Raw genomic sequence first — 23,756 nt, forward strand, 5'->3', positions numbered from 1 at the left:
ATCGGCTAAAATTAGTCTGAATGTATTCTCAAGGTTGCATTTGGTACAGGCACAAATGCACTATTGTTTCTGCTTTAGCATATAGGGAATGATTAGACCTGCATTCATTACACAGGTGGGGAAAACAGGCAAGCCTCACCTGGAGAATTGCATTTTGGATGGGTTGACTCAGTCCCTTGATAAAAAAAGGGGGGAAGGGGGAATCTTTGGGTTGAAAATGCTGGTTCTCATTAGTAACGTGCTCTGCAAACAGCAGGTAAACCTAGATTTAATGTTAGCTGGGTGGTCATTGGCTCTCCAGCAAAAAATCTGTCCCACAATGTTGGCTTGGTTGAACTGAGCTGGGCAAATGCTACATCTCAGCAGCAAGTTCTTCCGCAGATTGTAGAGAAATGTGGGCTGGGTCCAATTAGGCTGGCAAAGACTAGTTCTCAGCAGCAAACTCCTCCTTACTTATTATGGATATATCCATGGGAAGAAATCTGAAATTTCCACCATGTATTCTCACAGTTATAAAGAAAAATAATGACTTGCTGGGTTGTAGCAGGATGTAGAAATGGAGTTTCAACCTCTGGAGTTAAAGAAAGAAGCCAGGAAGTTCTTTTGGACAATGAGAAACAATGATTTATCCTACCTCTAGTTGGTTTGCCAGTTACAGCCATCCTGGGACAGGGGAAAGCCTGACTGTAGTTTAATATGTTCTAGTAACCCCTTATTTAGACCATTGCCATTTGTTTTACATGGAGCTGCCCTTGAATACGGTTTGGAGGCTGCAGTTGGTGCAAAAATGCAGTGAACAGAGTTTCAACAGACCAGACTATACGGGGTCATTAATTTTCAAAGATCTGTGCTGGCTGTCTATTTGTCATGAATCCCAACTCAAGCTTTTAGTTTTGACTTCTAAAGACCTGAATGGCTTAGAATTTATCTAAAGAAGGGCCCATCCCATACTGTCAACAGGATCACAACCTTAAGAGCTTGCCAGCTGAGATAGCTGTTGTCTCCACAACAAAATAAGTCTATCCGTTAGGAGAATGTCTATCCATTAGGAGAATGGATACACACAAAAATTGGTAAGATTCTGCAATTTCTAAGTTTTGGGTGGAATTCAGCGTTGCATTATTATGATTGTTCCACCAGTGGAGAAGTGGTGGTAAAGAAGGTTTACAAATGAGTGCAATTGGGTTGTGGTCGGTACAGAATTAGGATGATCTGAAAGATGAGTGTGCTGACCATCAGCACCAACTAGATAAGCAAGGACCACTGAAAAAAAAGGCACATTCCCCCCCCTTAAGCATTTGATCCAGGTATTAATTTTCCTTTTTATAAGCTCTCCATCTCTCTTCCACAACAGCAATCAATGGATTCGAGCATTCTAAACTCTTTACCAATTAAGTTTATGAACTGGAATCCACACTCTTCTCAAAGTACAAAGGCTTTCAGGATTTTAAAAGAGTGGAAACTGAAACCATACAGGTAGCTTGGGGAATTTGGGGAAGTGGAATGAGGATAATTGATAAGTTCCGGTATAATGCATAGTATAATGCATTAATGGAGAACAATTTTTGCAGCAGGCTTTGAAAAGCTGATCTGTAACATACAACCCCATCCCCTCCTACCTGCACATTTCTTTCAATTTTTTTGAGCTGGGGAAAAACATCAGTCAGAAATGTCGATTGAATAATCATTTACATATCCTATCCATCACTGCACTGAGCAGAGAACTAAATTAAAGTCTTCCAAACCATGGATAAATGTATTTTGGGTAACACAAATGGAGCCAATATTCTAAAGGATCGATTTCTTACATCCTGCAGAAATTAGTGAAGGGTGAAATCTGCCCATCTCCATTTGTAATGGGCTGGGGTCTTTCTAGGCTTTTGTAGAAGGTCATGGTTTTTCTGAGAGTACTTCAGAGATTGGGAGATACAGCTCTTCTCTAACAAGGTGCCATCCTAACCATATGATAGTTGTGCTCTGTTATTAAGGCAGTTGTAAGCCACCCTGGGCTCTGGTAGGAGGGACAGAGGAGGTATAACCATAAAAAATGAATAAATGAATGAATGCACTGAGTCACACATTCATTTAATCTTTCAATCTCACTGCAAGCAGAGTTGTAATAAATACGGAGGACCTTACGGTCTTCAAATAAAAACATATTGGAGATCCCGGGCCACAGGCTGGCCTCAACCAAAGCCAGGGCTTTTTTGGCTGTGGCCCCGATCTGGTGGAACGCTCTGTCACAAGAGACTAGAGCCCTGCGGGACTTGACATCTTTCCACAGGGCCTGCAAGACAGAGCTGTTCCACCAGGCCTTTGGCCAAGGCACAGTCTGACCCCCTCCTTCTGTAATCCTCATGGAACTCTAGCCCAATGGTTGCCATTAATTTGACTCTGAATTGATTTTAGAATGAATTGATTTTATAATATATTTCAATTAATTGATTGTGATTTTATGTAAACTGTGTTATTTTTACTGTTGTTAGCCGCTCTGAGCCTAGCTTTGGCTGGGGAGGGCGGGATATAAATAAAATATTATTATTATTATTATTATTATTATTATTATTATTATTACAAAAGTATTTTAGACATTACCCCCCCCCCATAATAACTAGGGTTGAGCAAAGCTGAGACTTGATGATGAAATGGGAGGTTATCGAGTTCATGGTACACTCCTGCAGATCTATGTATAATTCACCTCTTCTGTGACTGCTCACAAATTTCTCTGCTGCAGAGGAAGCGAGTCTGCGACACAGGCAAATCAGAGTCACATTTCCCCACCAGACAATCCGGTCCGGCTCTGCCATTGGGCAGAGTGTGCCAGTTGCCCTAGGCATTAGATGCTGGTAGTAATGAGTGGTGCCCACGTGTTCAGAGGACAGGGCTGTGCCTGTATGGTTCGTATCTTGACTTGTGCACCCTAAGTTAACCCGCTGCCCCTTAAGCACAACGGAAGATGCTGCCTTATGGTCAGTGTGGAGAAAAGATTCAGCTACTGTCTGGTCAGAGTGATGGGGATGCTTATCTGGTCCTTCACATTAGGCTGCAAAATGGCTAGCCTTTCAGGCAATTGGTTTCCCAGGCAATCTTCTGGCACAAGGCTACAGCACACAGTATATGAAAAGAGGGAAGCATCTCTGTGTTAAGTAGCCAATGCATCTGTGCAGTTTTGCCAGCCCTGGCAGCACAATGAACAAGCTTTTCTTATTTTTCTACTCCCTTTGAAACACCAATGAAAATCAGGTCAAGGTCATGGGTCCTATACATGAGGCAGCAAAATTTGGGTTAGGACTTGTCCCATCCCTGGCCCCCAAACCTATAATAACTTCTTGACCACCGGGAACACTATTAAATGAAGACACTTGTAGTTTCACCTTCCTAAGAAAGATGCTGGAGCCTTGGGTCTACTTTCTGTCATTAGGTCGCATTAAATATAAAAAAGGGGAACTGAGCTGCTGAAAATGTCATGACGAGAGTTTTGTGTGCCCTGAAGGATACTTCTCCCAAATTCTGCACGGCGGGGTGCGACATTACACTCTTTGCTTGTTTCCTTTCCAACTGAAGTGAGAGCAATTTAGAAAGAGAAACACAACGAAAAAAGGTCCGCTTAGGCTAATCCATTCACAAAAGCCCCAAATTACATGGAAACTGCACTGCTGGGACCACAACGCGACACTGAATTGTGGAAGTTGATCATAAAAGCACTGACCTATTCCTTGCTGCCCATCCTGGCGGGGCGGTTTGTATAATTAATTGGCAGAGCTTCAGATCTCTGGCTGTCCTGATGCATTATTGAACACAGATGCATAAAGTGCTGGGTAGACTGAACCCAGCAGATATTATTTTATTTTTTTACTATATGAGGTGTGAGGGGGTGGGGGAAAGGAATTTGATTTCCTGATTGATTTTAATTGATTTTATCTTTTGTGTCCCTTGGACAACTTCGCTGTACATCGCTTACAAAAAATTATGTTGCTTAGCAGAATATACACGATTGAAATAAAGAAATAAAACAATAGAATTGAATGGATGCTTCATCAGCCCAGCAAGCAAGAAGCAGTGTAGGCCAGTGGCCAGTTCTGGGCATGGCCCTTAGTTCAGATCTCAGCTTAATTCTCAGTGTAAATTCTGATTGTTAGCCTTTCCTTATGTGTGCATCCCTCCAGAATAGGAAAGGGGAACTTGTGGCCCTCCAGTCATTGTGGGACTCCAGTTCCCACCAGCCCCGGCCAGAATGTCCAATGGTCAGGAACGATGGGAGGCCCTAAGGTTCGCTATCGCAGCTCCGCAAGAATAATTTATAAAACATGCCAATGGGAAGAGAATGCTCTCTTAAAATTACCATTGGCGAAGTACATTTAAAAGCTCCACTTTATCAACTGTACAAAATTTAGTTAAGTGTGTTGCTAAATAGCTCTTTTCTAGATCAATTCCTTCTTAGGTAAGGGCTTTTGGTTCGTTCATGTTTAGGTACCATTTGTTTATTTACCGTATTTTTCACTCTATAAGACACACTTTTCCCCTCCTAAAAAGTAAGGGGAAATGTGTGTGCGTCTTATAGAGCGAATGCAGGCTGCGCAGCTATCGCTGAAGCCAGAACAGCAAGAGGGATTGCTGCGCAGCAATCCCTCTTGCTGTTCTGGCTTCAGCGATAGCCGTGCAAAGCCTCTTCAAGAACATTTGATTCAGAATTTTTTTTCTTGTTTTCCTCCTCTAAAACTAGGTGCGTCTTATGGTTGGGTGCACCTTATAGGGCGAAAAATACGGTATCTGTCACAGTTTCCTGTATGATCAGCTGCACCATCTTGTTCCCACGTTTTCCAAGCCACAGCAGATTTCCTTTCTTTTGCACAAAGTTCAAGGATGAAGGAAAAAAAAAAAACCTGACACAAACACACAACTGCTTCTAGAACTGAGTCACATCGATAGATCCAGATTTTTAAATTTTAGCTTCTTCTTGCTTCCAGCACAGCGTTTGACAGTCATGACAGGTACAAGCTCCGTGGGCTCTCTGCGTGGCATCTTTTGTTTCGGGCTCACCCCCTCAACTCTTCCACTGTCAACCAGTAATCATAAATCAGGGAGGAACTGGTGAAGAAATGCTGCACAAAAACAGATTTATTCACTCCCAGGTGCAGTGAAGGAAAAACCTGCGATGTTCTTTCCACGAAGAAGCTTACCTGTCTCTTGAACAAAGGCGCTGAGTGGCTGAAGGTCCTAGCTTAACAGATACGGAGGTGATTTACTCAGGCCTTTTGATGCCAGCACTGTCAAGCAAAGGCACTCTCTGTTACATTTGAATCATAATCTATATATCTCTTTTCAAAGTCAGCTCTGAGTAATCTCTTAGCAGGATTGCAGACGGACAACTAAGGTATCAAATTAATATAAAGGATTGCAGGGGGGAAATAGTGATTTTACTCACCACCACCACTCCAAATCAAGTAAACAAAAACAAAACGAGGCAAACAAAAGGTGCACAACTTTTGAAACCACCATTGCTGTTGGCTATAAGAACGTAGAGTTTCAGAACATTGAAACAAGATCTTGCTAGCCACGAGGTTAGTGCTGGAATGCAAGGTTATGAAATGCTTACGGACATTCCAGCTTTGCACAAATAATAATAATAATAATAATAATAATAATAATAATAATAATAATAATAGACCTATGGGACTATGTGGCCCTAAGGAACTGTGGACCTGTGTCCATTAATGTGTGTATGTGTAAGAAAGAATGAACAAGCATTTTGAACAAAATGCTTGTTTAACCTGGAGGTAGGCTGTATGAATTGTGCATTGCTTTGTAATGATTTGTTGGGTCTCTGGACTGTAATAAAGATTGATTTGATTTGAACAAGCGGACTTGGACATAGTGTAAGGGAAAAGATATCAGAGATATGGATATCTGCATATATAAGTGGGCCTAATGTAGGTTTATATCCAATGGCAGAATGTCAAAAATTTGAGTATTTGTCATGACATGAACAGAAAGAAATATACACAGGTTCCTCCTGATGAGGAAACTGTCTTCTTGCTCAACTATGGAACATTGATTGTTACACTCAGAGCAAGCAGAAACCTTGCTCTGTGTGATTCTGCTGTTGCACCATTAGCTCTTGGGTATCCAAACCAAGCTTTACAACAGGCACCCCCGAATTTGGCCCTCCAGCTGTTTTAGGACTACAGTTCCCATCATGCCTGACCACTGGTCCTGTTAGCTAGGGATGATGGGAGTTGTAGTCGCAACACATCTGGAGGGCCGAGTTTGGGGATGCCTGCTTTACAATAAATGGGAGTGGATGAATGGCCTCATGTCATGTAACTGTATACTCACTTCCTTTTTTATTCCTTCTACCATCCCATGAATTGTGGTTCTTGACCAACAAAACTTTCCTCAAGCCCTTTCATAGCATGAAGGAATGCTTGATCAAATTCCAAAAAATAGGGTAAGAATACTGCTCAAGGATGTATTCTGCATAAAACCCCAACTTTATTATTTTTCTCTGTATTAATGAATAATATCCTACCAAGTGAGACTCATATCTTCCTTTATTAACACAGCATCTCTATACACACTAGTCAATAACAGAGTAGATCATATCTTTGCTTATTTGGGACAACTTATATGAATCTCCACTTGACAGTGTATTAATAATGCCTTCTATTTATATATTAAATTAATAAATTAAGCATGGATTTTTATTTTTATTTTGCAGAAAGACCACTACAACAAAGGCTTTCCAGTAATGTGTGGCAGACTATCTTTTAATAAACAATATGGTTTTAAAGTAAGCCCACTGATGGATGTTATTTCTGAAACATAATATTGCATGAAGGTAATGGTGTCAACGTGGGATGCGGGTGGCGCTGTGGGTTAAACCGCAGAGCCTAGGACTTGCCAATCAGAAGGTCGGCAGTTTGAATACCCGCAACGGGGTGAGCTCCCGTTGTTCAGTCCCTGCTCCTGCCAACCTAGCAGTTCGAAAGCACGTCAAAAGTGCAAGCAGATAAATAGGTACCACTCCGGCAGGAAGGTAAACGGTGTTTCCGTGCGCTGCTCTGGTTCGCCAGAAGCGACTTAGTCATGCTGGCCACATGACCCGGAAGCTGTACACAGGCTCCCTCGGCCAATAAAGCGAGATGAGCGCTGCAACCCCAGAGCCGGTCACGACTGGACCAAATGGTCAGGGATCCCTTAATGGTGTCAACAGCTAGATGTTCATTATCTTAATAAGCCAAGATATCCACACGCCTTGTGTCAGTCAAATTCATTTGCTAAAAAGCATTGGTCATCACAAAAATTCAGACATAGTCAAGCTGAAAGATACATTTTAACATAGGTGGTCTCCAGGGCACTGTGATCTGTTGGGAACCTAGAGCAAACATAAAAACCTTTTATACAATATATTTATCCTAGTCAAGCAATAAGAAACAGTTTTTCGCCTCACTGTTAAAAACAAACAAACCTGTCTCAAGACTCTCTTTCAAAAATCTTTCCCCAGGGGAACTATCCAGGGAGCAATATAATAGGCCTCCTTCCTCTTTCTGGACACAATTGAATAAACAACCATTTATAGGTATTCCTGCATCTCTCCCCTTGAATAATGCTGTGGGCATAATTTGAAATCTCAAAGCAGTGAATCATTGCAGAAACAGAGGATGGGGGAGGGGGGCAGAGAGACCACAATCAGATTTAACAGAATAATAAAACTGTGAGAATTGCAACAGTTTGAGGTTAACTTTAACTTTTTTTAATTCAGTATTTTGCAGCTATGGGCACCAGGAATCCATACTTAATCACAACAGTTAGCCCAATTTTGAACAGATCTATTACAAGTTTCCTTCAAACAGGGCAACCTTATATCTGGCATGTATTGCAATTTCAACGGAAGCAAGGCAGCATGAAGGATGGACAATACTGAAGAAAACACAACCTCGCATCTCCTCATGGCAACAGGAGTGCCAGACTGTAGGTTTAAGAGAAACCTTAAAAAAAAAAAGAGTAGTGGGGCAGTCTTTCACTCGCATGCCCCAGCCTCATGCTACCTTTCCCCACCTTCTCATTGTGCTCTTTTTGAAGACTTCCTGGGTTGATTAACCATAGTTCTGAGAACATCTGAACTGGAGAACTATGGCGATGAGAATAAGCCTTGGCTCTTACATGATTTGAAATTGGCTTCAGTAATATTCTGGCTTGTTCCAGTACTGGTAACATCACCAGATTTTGGGTGGTGTGGCTGGTTCCCCTTCACAGGGTGCCGAGTTGAAGGGAAACAAAATTAAGAAGATCCATAATTGAGAAGATCCATTTGGGGGTTCCAAATTTTAGCCTCACACAGGGCACCATATTGTGAAAGATGTCTGCCCCTGCTGATAACCACAGTTTCCTGATTCAAACTTCACAGGAAACTATGGTTAATTAACCGAGGAAGACTTCAATCACAGCTCATCAAAAAAGGAGGAAGGGGTAAGTATAAAGATGGAGTGCACTAGCAAGTATCATGCATACCTCTGTTCAATAAGCTATGTATTTCTGATCTGAGCCAAATAACACTGGCTTTCAAGCTTTCTTTCTTATATATTATTATTATAAACTAATAACATATATAAACCAACATCTTAAATCGCAATTTCTATTGTGGAACTCCCTGCCATCCTCTGTGAAGAACACTCATAAAATGTGACAAGTTTGGAAGAGAATCAAATTATAAATTTGCATAACTCAATTTTCCAAAGCTGCTTCATGAATACTAAAAGAAGCAAGAGATGAAAGATTGTACAGAACAGCAAAGTTAGCAAAAAGGGGGAAAATTTAACATTTGTAATAAAGGGCAGTACAAGTCTGTGGAGCACAAGTATGGCATAAATATCTCATAAATTAACAACAATTCACGAGTTTGCCAGCTGCTCAGATCCATTTAGTGAACAGCATTACTATCAATAAAGGCATAAATGGAACTCAAAAGCAAAACAGCAAATGATGTCTGATGGAAATAGCCATTTTACAGACAGATGGTGTTCCTGTCTTTAAAAACATTTCTTGGAATAGAATTTGTATAGAAAGAAATAGATATCTGTGAATCTACTTTTAGGTTTGGGGACTTTTTATAGATTCAGGACATGACCGTTTAGATGCAAGGGGGATGGGGAAGGCTGATAGCCATATTTATTTATTGTTTGCATTGCATCTGCTTGTGAATGTGTTATGTCTTATTAACAGCAGGGTTTTAAAAATATTTCATTGTTAACTTCTGGCATTGGACACTTGCCCTCATTTCCATTGGTGTTTATCATCCCAAAACTGGCTTATGAAACACATCAGACACATCACTAGGCTAAAAAAGGCTTTCTAGGACAGCTTAGCTCAGATGCTATGAAACCAAGACATATTTGAATCTTTTGGAGAGCTGATGTTTTTAAAAGGCAATTTGTTAGTCAATGCATACATACATTCTGAGAATTATTTATCTATTTAACTTGTTAGTCACTTCCTACAAAATGTCAAGAGCCCAACAGGAATGACACAAAACCAAAAACAACATATGTCAAGAAAACCATTTCGTAGTGCAGGGGAAAAGGACAAAAATCTTCAGCAGCAAAAACTTTCCATCAAGTAGGCCATCAGCCAACTTGTCATAATTTGTCATATGTCTGGGCGAAGAGATATGTTTAAACCTAGTACATGGAAGACATTCATGATGGCAACAAGTGGACCTCACTGGGGACAGCATTCTACAGCCAGGGAACTTCAACCAAAAGAAGTCAGAGGCACCTGGAGGAGAGCTTCAGATGAAGACCGAAGGGTCCAGGTAGGATCATAGTGGGAGAGGTGCTTTGAAAGATACTGGGGCCCCGAGCCATAAAGAGCTTTATGGATTAAAAGAAGCATACAGGCAGCCAATGCACCTGTGCCAGATTCGGTGTTATATGATTGGCTCACCTCACCTGTCTTCAAAAGCAAACCCGTGAAAACCACAATGCAATATAATATTGTAATATAATATTGAAGTTACCAGAGCCTAGGTTATGGCAGACAGGTTATCATCATCCAGATAAGGTTGTAGCTGGGCCACCAGTCAAGGCTAGTGGAAGGTACTCAAGTGACAACAGTGGATCTAGGGGGATCCCCACCCCACCCCCAAACCACAGACCTGCTCTTCCACAGCGAATGTGAGCCCATCTAGAGAAGGGTCTACACCACTTGTCCAGTCAGAAGAAGAAGAAGAAGAAGAGTTTGGATTTGATATCCCGCTTTATCACTACCCGAAGGAGTCTCAAAGTGGCTAACATTCTCCTTTCCCTTCCTCCCCCACAACAAACACTCTGTGAGGTGAGTGGGGCTGAGAGACTTCAAAGAAGTGTGACTAGCCCAAGGTCACCCAGCAGCTGCATGTGGAGGAGTGGAGATGTGAACCCGGTTCCCCAGATAACAAATCTACCGCTCTTAACCACTACACCACACTGGCACTGAAGAACCACCCAATAGAAACATCACAGTCTTGTCTGGATTGAGCTTCAGTTTATTGACTCTGATGTAGTCCATTTTTGTGGCCAGTAACCAGTTCAGCACATCCATCAACTAATCTTTCCCCCACTTTTTAATAGCAGCACAGTACTATTTTCCTATAAAAATTAAATGTTTCTTTTTTAAAGAAATGATTAAATTGGGGGGAAATCGAGAGTCTGTTTATCACTATTCTCACACCTTTCTCATTAGGAGTTGTCAGGGAACTGCCATCGGAGGAACAGGTGGGGAGAGGGCTCATGGAGGCTGGGAGGGACTCAGCAGCGAAAGCAGGGACCAGCAGGGGGAGAGATGGGTCTCTGGAGGAAGGTCTCATGAATGCGGAGAGAGACACAGCAGCTAAAGCAGGAACTAGCAGGGAAGGGGAAGGATCTCTGAGGGAAAGCGAGCAAGAGGGAGGGCTCCGGGACACGTCCAGCGAGAACAGTGGGGAGGTGTCAGAAGCTCCCATAGGGAGACCCTTTCCTCGCCGGAAGCTGTCACGTCGTGAGTCCAGAAGACGTGTTTCCGTTAAGGAGCTTCTATGCTGGAAGCGCTTCCGAAAACAACCACTGTCGGAATCTGCAAGCGACTAGGGCAGACATGTCTGAGGAGCTCTGTCACACACAGAGTTGCACAAACTCTGAGGGACCACGATTTTACGCACAAGCAGCTAACCATCCCATCACAGGAGTAGTAGTAGTAGTTGTTGTTGTTTACCAGAAAGAAAGTTTTCATTAACAATGCTGTGCCTAAACATTAGCCTTGTGAACAGGACTAAAAGTTATAGTCAAAATTTGGCCATGGGGAAGAACACTGCCATATAAGTGCATTATAAGTTTGGGAGGTTGGAAGTAGGCTGTATGCAAGATCCTTCTAACCCCTGAATCCAGCAAGTGTCAAAATATAAACCAGGCTGGCTTCTTGTGTTGAGGCAATCACTTGGGTGATGGGCCATTAAGAAAACAAAGGAAATAGGCCTAAATAGGTGAGGCCCCTCCCTCTACTCAGAGACAAATGGACAAAGCATTGAGTTAAAAGGGGCAGTGGTGTGACCTAGATGTAAAGCAGCAAGCTGGAGAGAGAGTCAGAGCAAAGTTTGAGAGCAATGTCTGATTTCTGTTTGAATCCAAGGCTATGGCTTTGGGAGAAACAAGACCTTTTTGGGGTGTTGATGGTGTGAACCCCCTCCATCGTAGGCTCAGGTTGAATAATAATAATAATAATAATAATAATAATAATAATAATAATAATAATAATTTATTATTTATACCCCGCCCATCTGGCTGGGCTGCATATATACGTAAATAAACCAAATGGCATAAAGACACCACAGTATCTGTTGTGCCTCATTCCCAAAAGGAAACACAAACCCTGGGAACCCCTGAAATCTTGCACCACTCAGAGATTGGGATGGTGTGCAACAATATCACATGCTTCCAGAGGCAGGTCACCAGGCATTGCAGAGCCACTATCCTAGATTCTTATCAAGTAGACCTCAGTCACTTACTGTCAGAGGGAAGTCAGTGAGGTGCAAACGTATCAGCTGGAGCTAATCTGAGTGCTTCTGAGGAGTCTTCAGTTTAATTCCACTTCCAGCTAACTGTGGGGAAGCAAAGCCTTAGCAGTGCTAAAGGGTTCCAGCTTAGAAGCAACTTGACATGCACCAGTAAGTGACATCACCTTAAGTCTTTGCATGGCTTGTCATCTGCAAATATCTACAGGAAGCACTACACTGAACCACAGTAGACAATGGCTACCCCTTTGCATGTGAATGGCAAAGAACTACAATAGATTACCTGAATGGATAGGCAAAGGCTATGTCAATGCTGAGGTCGCTCTCTGTCTTGTTTGCACAGTCCACGCTGAGCCGCAGTCCTCCAGAATAGCCGCCACATGTTGCAAATGCAAAGATTGCAAAAAGCTGTGGGGGGAAATACATACATACATATAGATGTGTGTGTGTAATTTTAGCTCATCTACCAATGCAATTTTAGCATGTGAAAACATTTGTGGAATAGCAGTTATGACAGTACAATTATAGGTGTCCTCTGGAAGAGGAAAGAGGTATTTTACTTATTTAATAAATATGTGTACCACCCTTCACCCAAAGACCACAGGACGATTTACTGTATAAAAACACAAAAATGCATAGCATAATAACAAGCAAAAACAATAACCCCCCATAAGCAGAAGTTAATGGGTTTTTGTAGCATATTCTTCATTTTAATATGGATACTATACCAGTGTTAAATCAAAAGCCAGTGACTTGTCCTCCCAGAGAGACAGTAGTTTTGAATTGCAGCAAAGGGTTGCATGCTCTCAAATGAAGAAAAATGAGTTATTGGAAGAAAGCAACCCAGCATGTGCCCACCAGGCAATATTGGACTCCATCTATTGTAAGGTCCAACATGTATTGGCAATGGACAGGAATAATGAAAGCTGGACCCCCAAAACATTGGGAGGGCACCATTGGGAGTTAACAAAATCAAAAAACAAAACAAAACAAAAAAACCCAACATACAGGAAACCAACAAGAGTTTCATCAAACGAAAGCATCACTGACGTTTCCTATCCTTTGCCGGCTTCATCCTTAGTAACTACTTCCTGCCTGCTTCTATGGGTTAACCCTCCTTAATGCTCCCCTCTTCGGACACACTGACTCCACATGCCCATTTTGCATTGATTTTTTTCCAGCATGATGAGCCATATTTAGGAAGTCCTCTCACAAATACTTCAGACGTTATCGATTTTTACATTCCTAATCAGGAGCCACGCTTAAAGAAAATGCCTCCTGCTCCAAGCGCTAGCAATTCATCGCAAGACTGCCTCGAACAACTTGAAATTGTAATTTCGGATTATTAGATGTTACATGCAGTTATATATCTGTATATATAGATCAATGCAAAGAGACACAATGACATTCCAAATCAAAAGTGAATTTGACAGCCAGTTCATACAAACCACAGTGTGTAGGGTATCCTAATGGATAGTTTGTCTACCTTTGGTCCCCACTCTGTACTCATCTCTCACCCGTGACTCCTAGAAGTTGTCAGCATGCCACAGCATGCCACACCCAGGAGCAGTTTTGACTGGCCAGCTAAACCAAGTGAGGGTAGCCAATGGCTCTCAAACCCTTGATGAGTTAGGGACTTCCCCTGCATGCAAAGACAGGCTCCGGCGGATTGAGCAGACAAGACCAAGAGTGGGTCACACAGTCAAGAAGGCAGTTTCTGCCCATGTTGTAGAGGGAAGTGAGGGGCAGATGGGGCTTGTCAATCTGGGAAGGTAGCTCATCTAGGAGAACATAAACTCTGTTCCTAAACCTCCGCTGCCTTGCTGGATATCTTCAGAAGAAAAGGCTAAGGAGTAAACCCTACGCAAATCCAGAGTAGAGTCCCTAAGACGGTTGGATGGCACCTTGTACACCTCCTTCTGGTAACTCCTGTGGCCAAGCTGATGCCAAACGTATTGCTAAATATTTTCTGGGCAGGATGAGACACCTGGCTGAGAGTATGTGCTGCTTGGGTATATGTACTGATGCTTATTTTATGCAGAAACTCTGATTTTCCCCCAAGGGCTGGCCCAATACATTTTGGCACCTCTCCACAAAATGGCGCCCTGCCCATCAGGGAACAAGGGTAAGTGAAAATTGACATCAGGAACAGGGGGTGGGGAATAAAGATCTACACTGGTGGGAACAAGGGTGGGAAGAGATTAGCAGCGACTCCTATTTGCCAAGAGGCCGCTGTAGAGGTAGCATTGGTGGGGGGCTGCTGAGGAAGAGGCACAGCCAGCCTGTAAAGAGTGCAATGCACCATGGCAGCAGCAGCATGCGATGCATTCCTTGGAGACCTGCTGCCTGAGGTGGTTGCTTCACCTTGCCTCATGGGTGGGCCGGCCCTGTTTCTCCCCCCAGTCTTGTGGGACTCCAACTCCCATCAGCCCCAGCCTGTCAAGAGTGATGAGAGTTGGAGTCCAACATTTGGAGGGCACCATGTTGACTATCCATGTATTAGGCAAGCACTGAATTTACAAACACAAGTAGCACTAAACCTATTAAATAGGCAGATTTGGAAACCAGACAACATATTGCAGCTTTCTACACTTGAATCAATTCACTGAATCTTCTTGGAGGACACATTCCTTTTATTACCTCGTGAAGATGGGCCCAACAAAAGCTCAAGGACGAAGTCTATTTCTTTGAGCCATTATAAATATTGTATGTCATATGCTGTCTACAAACACAAAGCAAACCTAGCACTAGAAAACTAGCTCATTCCATACAGCACCCTACAAATCTGTTCTAACATTCCTTTGTTGCAGTTCTTCACATGTGGTGTGTCCCCTTGTCCTTGGGCTGCTTTTAGCACAATTAATAGCACTTATCTGCTTTTACCTCTTAGGACTGCGGGCAGCTGAATTCTAGTTTCATTGTTCTCCTTTTGGAATTTATTCTAGCATGGCATGGCAACTCCAGCTGAAAGGAACGAGGGGTACCCAGAAAGAAAGACTCACGATTAAGGCGCACAAACGCGAACAAAAGCAAGCTTCATTTGCACAACATAGTCAATATCACACCTTTGAACCAACTCGTAAGAATTAGTGCTTTCTAGTTCTGCATCCACAGCCACATAAATTCTCCCCTGTCACAGAAGGGGCTCTCAGCTCAGTGGCAGAGAATCTCCCTTGCATGGAGAAGTCCTCAGGTTCAGTCCCTGATATCTTCAGATAGGGTTGGGGGAATAGCTGGCCAATATCTGGTTTTCAACATCAAAATATATCACCAGCTAAACTTCGCAATATACCAATATCACAATGTCTGAAATAAAGTTGGAACTATGCAGAGGTGAACAGTTGGGCTGGGTGATATCTGGTTTTCAGCTTCATGATATATCACCAGCTAAACATCAAGATCTACTGATCTACTGTATCATAGTGTCTGAAATAAGGAGGAACATTGGCTGGTTTCACAGTTTTCCCCACATTGTGACTTTTGCATAACTAACACACACACACACACACACACACACACACACATCATGATCCACAATATATCGCCAGGTCAAAAACTATGAAACCAATATCATGATATGATCTTCAAACTGGTTTTGGATGATACATACATGGATATATTACCCAGCCCTAGTCCTCTGTCTGAAACTCTTGAGAGCCAGGAGACTGACTCAGCATAAGGCAGCTTGCTATGCTAATATGGAAAATTGCCTTGTGCCAGGTCAGGCTATGTGTTTCTCTAGCCCAATATTGTCTGCCAGGTGAGCTGCCCTACCAGCTGCTACTGCTGGCAGTGGCTCCCCAGGGTCTGAGAGCCAGAAAGGTCTTCCCCATCACCTGCTGCCTGGGCCCTCTTAGCTGGAGGTGCCCACGTTGAGTACAGGACCTTCTGTGTCTGAAGCATGTGTTCTGCTGCTTTCCACACTTTAAGACGACCTTTAGACATTATAGCAGTGCCAAGTGACTCATTTTTCTGTGGGTTCACCCAATGGCTTAGCAGCAACATTTAAAGACCCACCACCATATTCTAGCCTAGAATGGCTGCAAAAGGCCACAAGGCCATACAAGCCTGCCATGAGTCAGAGTACCTCATGCATCAGATTTTCAGCATCATGAAAGAGCAGCAATTTGGGTTATTTAGCTTATTGTTGTTTTCTGTTTTACTTCCAGAAAGAGGAGGTCGTGGAATTTTTCTGTCTCAGGTGTTAAAAGAACTTGGTCGGCCCTGGATACTGAGGGAGGAGGAGCCATTTCCTTCACTGCCTCAGGCAGCAAAATTTATTGGGTCAGCACAGGCTTCAGTTATTGGCTGAAGGGCCACTCACTGACTATAAATGGGCTATGTGAAGGGATAAATGCTCATGAAAAAATATCTTTTTGGGCAGTTCTGTTCAAACTGTCTCTCAGCTGCTCACATATTCTGAACAACAATAGCAAGATGTAATAAAATGTTAATGAAACAATTTGTCCAGGCCCAGGTAGGGCCAAACTGACAGGCAGGGAAAAAATACCGGCAGGTAAAATGGGACAAGGCGGCTCCGTGTGCATTTTGTTGTTATATATTTACACTGAATCTGTAATTGTTGCCACTATGTCATGAACAATAGACCTCTCACAAGTAAATGAGGCTCAATTATTTCCTCTAACAAAACACTCAGAGCTGATCTCCCCTTGGAATTAATTGAGTTGCACAGGGAACAGCATTGTAAATTGGTATTAATCGTGCAGCTACAAATTGTGCGGCAAAGGGAGAAAACAATATATTTGGTGAGCCCTGGAAAAGCATTGTTGGAAGCAACATTCCCTCTCCCCAATGCCCCATTTTAATTCCAGTGGCTTCAATGTACCGCAAATGCGCAGGGTCTCTTAGGCTGCGTACACACCACACATGTAAAGCACATTTCTGCCTCCCCAGCAAGAATCCTGGGAACTATAATTTGTTAAGGGTGCTGGGAACTGTAGCTCTGTGAAAGATAAGCTACAGTTCCCAATATTCTTTGTGCTTTAAAGTTATGGTGCATACACAGCTTGACACCACTTTCCACACAGATGGATTTAGGCTCTTAGGCATAGGCAAACTACACTTCCTATCATTCCTGACCACTGGCCCTGTTAGCTAGGGATGATGGGAATTGTAGTCCCAAACATCTGGAGGGCCGGAGTTTGCCTATGCCTGCTTAGTGGTCATAGTTGAAAAGGTGGGTGGCGCTGTGGGTTAAAGCACAGAGCCTAGGGCTTGCTGATCAGAAGGTCGGCGGTTCGAATCCCCGCGACGGGGTGAGCTCCCGTTGCTTGGTCCCAGCTCCTGCCAACCTAGCAGTTCGAAAGCACATCAAAGTGCTTCCAGCAGGAAGGTAAACGGCGTTTCTGTGCGCTGCTCTGGTTCGGCGAAAGTGGCTTAGTCATGCTGGCCACATGACCTGGAAGCTGTACGCTGGCTCCCTCGGCCAGTAAAGCGAGATGAGCACCGTAACCCCAGAGTCGTCCACGACTGGACCTAATGGTCAGGGGTCCCTTTACCTTTACCTAATCTTTGCTGGAAATGTAAGGAGAAAGAAGGCACATTCTACCATATGTGGTGGACATGCAAGATAACTAAAACATTCTGGGAAATGATGTACAATGAGTTGGAAAAAAATGTTTAAAATAACATTTGTGAAAAAAACAGAGGTTTTTTAATGTTAGGCATTTTAGGTACAGAGATTCCGAGAGACCAGAAAAGACTATTCATGTACGTGATAACAGCAGCGAGGATACTACTGGCCCAGAGATGGAAAGAAGACAAAGTTCCAACCACAGAGGAATGGCTGGTGAAGATGGTGGGCTATGGCAAAATGGCAAAAGTGACTGGAAACCAGGAAGAGAAGAATTTTAAGAAGGAATGGGGAAGATTTTTAATGTACTTAAGAGAACACTGTAAACAACTAAAAACTTTGGCAGGATTTGAGTAATGCTTGTAATGTACAAAAAAAATTGAAAAATGGGCAATATTCTTTTAACAGCTTAGAGGAAATAAGATAAGCAGATGGAAAATTGGATTGATAATGGTAACTATGGAAGGGTGGAGGGAAGTCAGAGAATTCAGGGAATCTTAAATGAAGAGGTGATTGATGTGTTTGAATTTAAATTTGTTGTGTAAAACTTAATATAAAAATTATAAAAAAAGAAAAGACCTTTTTGAGTCCAGGGCTGACCTGAGAGGTTTTGCTGCATGAGGCAAATGACAAGGATGGCAAGAATTGTGACATACGCAATTCTTCCACTGAGCAAGGATTCTTTCAAGCACACTATAATGGGTTGTATCCAGTTCTTTCCCTGAACTGACCCTGCACTGAGAGTATTCCATAAACATAAGGGCGGGCGGAGGGGGGGGAGTTCCCCCTCTAATTATCCTTTCTCTTTGCAGTCCTCTTCTTTCTTTATGCCCCCACCAAATCTGCTCCAGAGGCTTGGTGGACCCTTTCAAATAGTGTGCAAGGTGGTGCAGAGGAGCTACAGGACAAAGGGACGGATTTCCAAAAAATAATAATCACCTTCCCTTTTCTACTCAGTGGAGGGACAGAACTGGATACAACCGAATAATTACATTAACGATAATGCTGAGCTACACAACTAGGTTGACATTTGAGGATTAGCTAGATAACAAATGTAAAAGAGTTTTGCACTTCCAGTGTGCTGCTTTAAAGGACATCTTGTCATTCCGGCAATAGGTCACCTGTCAGGAGATACGGCTTGTTAAGGCAAAGCCACTCACCAGTAGCAAGTCTGCAACCAGTACATTTTGGGAGAGTTGAGAGAATTACAATTTCTCACACTGTGGCAGGGAAGAAGATCAGCATCAGGGAGAGGGATTTGCCTCCATTTCATGCTGAATAGGGCAGAGTATTTTTCTTATTTGGCTTCTACTTGGGTCTGAGGTTCATCTGTGCTCTCAGATGACCACTGGCAATGCCCACCAGGTGAGGAAATAGAAAGCCACCTTTGTGAAATGGGCAATAGCTCAGCTTATGTGAGCAGTGGCTAAAACAGCTTAAGTAGAAGTTGATTAGAAGAACACAGGTGGGCATAGGGGAGCAGAGGCACAGTGGCGGGGCATCAGCCTTCTCTTGCCCACGTTCAACATCCTCTCCAAGTAAAGCTGGGCATATCTGTCAACCCGGTTTCTCTCAGTTCCTCATTTTCCCAATCTTGTGTGGGAAACTTTCAGTGGTGTTTAGAATCTGGAAAAAACACTGTGGTCATAAATAAATAGCCAGTATAGGATAGTGTGGGGTGTATAGGGTGTTGGGGGGTAGTACTTCTGGTGGGGGACATGGTGTGCTCTTCCTGGGGTAGTTTGTTTACCTTTGGTCCCTGCCCTGCACCCAGCTCTCACCCATGGTGCCTAGAAACTGTCAACACGTGACGGCAACCACACTTTGGGAAATGGCTTTGACTGGCTGGCTAAACCAGGTGTCAAGCCCTTGGTGAATCAGGGACTTCTGCCACATGTGAAGATAGGCTCTGGCAGATCGAGCAAATGAGATTAATGGTGGGTCCAACAGTCAAGAAGGCAGTTTCTGCACGAGCTGTAGAGGGAAGTGAGGGGCAGGTTGGGCTTGTCAACCTGGGAACGTAAGACTAAGGAGTGAACCCTACACAAATTCAGAGTCCCTAAGGTGGTTGGATGGCATTTTGCATGCCTCCTTCTGGCAACTCCTGCAGCCAAGCTGGTGCCAAACTCATTGCTCTGCTTTCCTTTGGACCACATCAGTGAGGCCAAGAAGGGGGTCTTGCCATCTGGGCAGTCCAGGACGTCCATACACACTGCCCAGGCTTGCGCCCCAGGGAGGTCACTTTGGTGCTGCTAACGCAGTGGTTTGACTTCATCCCCAGAGGTGCACTCCATTGTCTCTCAAATGCCAACAATCGGACAATACCATATATTTATATAGCTCTCTCTCTCTCTCGCTCTCTCTCTCTCTCTCTCACACACACACACACACCCTGCAAAACAAAAAGTATTAGGACGTATCTGCTGCATTTAAGTTCTGTGTTTGTTGACTCAAAAGGCACTGGATGAATTGCGAGCCATCAGCGCATGTGGACACAGGATCTGACTCTTCACATGTCCTGCAACCATTTTTAGAAGAGGTAAGGCAGCGCCTCTAACCTGCCCTCATTAGGTCAGGATGGTGCACACTATAAACACTGTGCTTGGGTATCCCCACCCCCACCCCATTTCCCACCACTGCCTGGTATAGTGACCAAAGGATGGAACACAGCCACCACTGCTGCCCATGTGATGTTGGGATCAGACAATGAAAGCACCTAAGAAGATGCATTATATCAACCAATATTATTGATCCATCTAGCTCAAGAGTCACATTCTACTGAAGAAGCATTCTATTGTAGCCAATAGAGTAAGAGATTGTGGTGTCTAGTGTCCACAGCAGTTTCTCTGGTTTACAAAAACATTGGTAACCCCTGGTCCTGTTCAACATTATTTACTGACTGGCAGTGGCCTTCCAGATAGGAATCTTTCCCAAGTACTGTTTGGAAATACAAGAGATTTAATCAAAAACATTTTGCATGCAAACTGTACTGTATCACTACTGCAGCATTGCAAAACTATCCTTTGGAAACCTGCTATGGTTCATTATTATTATTTTAAAAAGGCTATTTGATCATTTAAGGGAGGATGCTACTGAGAGTGGCCAGCAACTGACTGTTAACTTGGGGTCCAAGAAACCTGGAGAAAATGCATTGCAGAAAGGATTCCACATTTGCTATAGATATATAGCATCTTTTTGTTCTATGGCTGTATATTTATATGGTGATTTCATCCTCCCCCCCCCCCAATATAAGAACATATCTGCTGCATTTAAGTTCTGCCTTTTGTTGACTTAAAAGGCACTGAATGAAGTACAGGGAATCTTGTTTAGCACCAACACTATGCTCCTCAAAAGTATTTCAGTTTATAAGCAGAGGAAAGGTTGTGAAATGTTAGACCCCGGCATGGAATCATAATCTACCTGCCTCCAGCTGACATCAAAAGTGCTTCAGGAGAGCAAGTCAATGGAGTACTTATGTAGTGTGATGAAATTATTGGCTTTCAGCCATTCGACTTTCAGCATTTGCCACAGCAGGTCAGCATTCAATCTAATTCACACTGCGTAGTATCTTGATGAAGTTCTGATTATTGTGATTTTTTTACAACAACAACACCAAAAGGAAAATGGAGGCAGCTCCATTTAACAAGGTGCTTCAAAACTGGTTTCCCCTCTCCTTTTTAGCAAGAGTGATCAGCCTAAATAAACTGGGCTTTTTCTACATCTATCTATCTATCTATCTATCTATCTATCATCTATCTATCTATCTATCTATCTATCTATCTATCATCTATCTATCTATCTATCTATCTATCTATCATCTATCATCTATCTATCTATATCTCTATCATCTATCTATCTATCTATCTATCTATCTATCTATCTATCTATCTATCATCTATCTATCTATCTATCTATCTATCTATCTATCATCTATCTATCTATCTATCATCTATCTATCTATCTATCTATATCTATCTATCTATCTATCTATCTATCTATCTATCTATCTATCTATCTATCTATCTATCTATCATCTATCTATCATCTATCTATCATCTATCTATCTATCATCTATCTATCTATCTATCTATCTATCATCTATCTATCATCTATCTATCTATCTATCTATCTATCTATCTATCTATCTATCATCTATCTATCTATCTATCTATCATCTATCTATCTATCTATCTATCTATCTATCTATCTATCTATCCATCCATAAATCCATCCACCCAGATATACATATACACAACCATCTAATATGGTCCAACATGCTTGTGCACAGATTCAATCATGAGCCCAGTGACATTTTTGACGCTTGGCTCATTGGCAATCTGCAACGCCGAGGCCAAAACATACATTTTCTAGTTGGGACTGGATCCAGGTAATGCATTTTCTCTCTGCCACTCCTGAACTCCGCAACCACCATGAAACACCACTGTGGAAGATTGCCCAAAAGAATCCAAGATGTCAGGACCAGCCCTACCATTAGCCAGAGTGGGACAGACCCACACCGTACATACAGGTTGTGCAGTCACGGTAACCTGTGGTTTGGCTTATTGTAATGTGTGAACCAGGCCTATATGACTGAATACTCAGGCAGGATCATTCAGTCTGCATCAGACTGTACAGCGGTACAGTCCAAGAACACTTTTACCATCTGGTGAGGTGTTTCCCTTTGGGAAACCAAGATTTTCCTGCACTTGCACTAGAAACATTATTGAGGGGCATAGGCCAATATTCAGATTTTGAGGAGGTTGTGGAAATTGCCCTTATTTACATGGGCCACCTGTTGCTCAAAGCTTCTATTTCAAAGTTATCTTCTTAAGAACATAAGAACCTTTTGGATGAGGTCAGTGGCCCATCTATGGCAGCCTCCTGCTCTCACAGAGGTCAACCAGATGATGAAGAAGAAGAGTTTGGATTTGATACCCCGCTTTATCACTACCCGAAGGAGTCTCAAAGCAGCTAACATTCTCCTTTCCCTTCCTCCCCCACAACAAACAATCTGAGAGGTGAGTGGGGCTGAGAGACTTCAGAAAATGTGACTGGCCCAAGGTCACCCAGCAGCTGCATGTGGAGGAGCGGGGAAGCGAACCCGGTTCACCAGATTACGAGTCTATCGCTCTTAACCACTACACCACACAAACATGACCCAAACAAAAAAAGACCCTCCCCTCCTGTGCATAGCCAGCTTGGCTAGTGGCCAGTTATAGCCTTATTCTCCATGAATTTATCTAATCCTTTTTAAAAGTCGTCTGTGTGTCTTCATTTCTGTTACTTTCCATTAAAGGGTTCCCTGAATGCTGCCTTTAACGGCAGACGCTCCAATTTAGTACTTCACGTTTTAAGATGAAAACCACTTAATATGATTCTTAAATCGATGGATGATGGCACTTGGCGCTGTGAATATTTTAAACTGAGCAACCATCATGTTCTAATAATTTTACTTGCATAATAGTTTAATTCCAGGGAGACAATTTTCCATCTTTTCCTTTGAAGAAAAGCTTTATCTTAATCATCTCCCATTGATTATTTTAAAATAACCATTCCCCCCTCTCCCTTCAACACACCATTTAGCTTAACCACATAATGGAATACTAGTACTCCTCCTCTCTCATTATATTTTAATAGAAATAGAATAAAACTCAATTGTATTCTAATCTAAACTATTAAGATGCTAGCAGGTTCCTTGGTATGTCCAGAGGGCATTTATCTGCAATGGAAAACTGAGCTATTCCCACACACCCACACACTTCCAATTCAGAAAACAGCTCTATTCCAAGCAAAACTAGATTCTGTCATATCCTTAAGGATGCTTTTGGGAGTGTGATGGAGACCCATTCTCCATCCCCCAGGAGGCCTCCATACCTTCTGCTTCCCCTCTGTCTTCAAACCCCCTCAACCTTCCTCCAATTACCAGGCATGGTGAGATGGAGGAAGGCTTCCTGGCATCTGGTACATTGCTATGGCTGTGAGTCAGGCGCAAGCCAGGAGTGCTGGGAAATGCAGATCCCGGCAGGAAGGACTTGCTCTTCACTGGATTGGATTTGAAGCTTGCATGCCGCTCCTTTGACCCTGCCTGATATTATAAATGCTACTGCTGCAACAATGCTTACCTATTTATTTCAACAATTT

General features: G+C 42.8%; 1 protein-coding gene across 2 annotated transcripts in view; it reads right to left on the reverse strand.

Moving 5' to 3' along the window:
* SYNPR (synaptoporin) overlaps window positions 1–23,756 on the reverse strand; it is a 160,645-nt gene that overhangs the window by 14,542 nt on the left and 122,347 nt on the right. For both annotated transcript variants that reach the window (XM_082210619.1, XM_082210620.1), the window contains one exon: window positions 12,306–12,430. In XM_082210619.1, the coding sequence (XP_082066745.1) occupies window positions 12,306–12,430 (125 nt within the window). The remainder of the gene's footprint in view (window positions 1–12,305; window positions 12,431–23,756) is intronic.

This window comes from Podarcis vaucheri, assembly GCF_965113315.1.
Source record: "Podarcis vaucheri genome assembly, chromosome: 2".
NCBI classification, from domain to species: Eukaryota; Metazoa; Chordata; class Lepidosauria; order Squamata; family Lacertidae; genus Podarcis; species Podarcis vaucheri.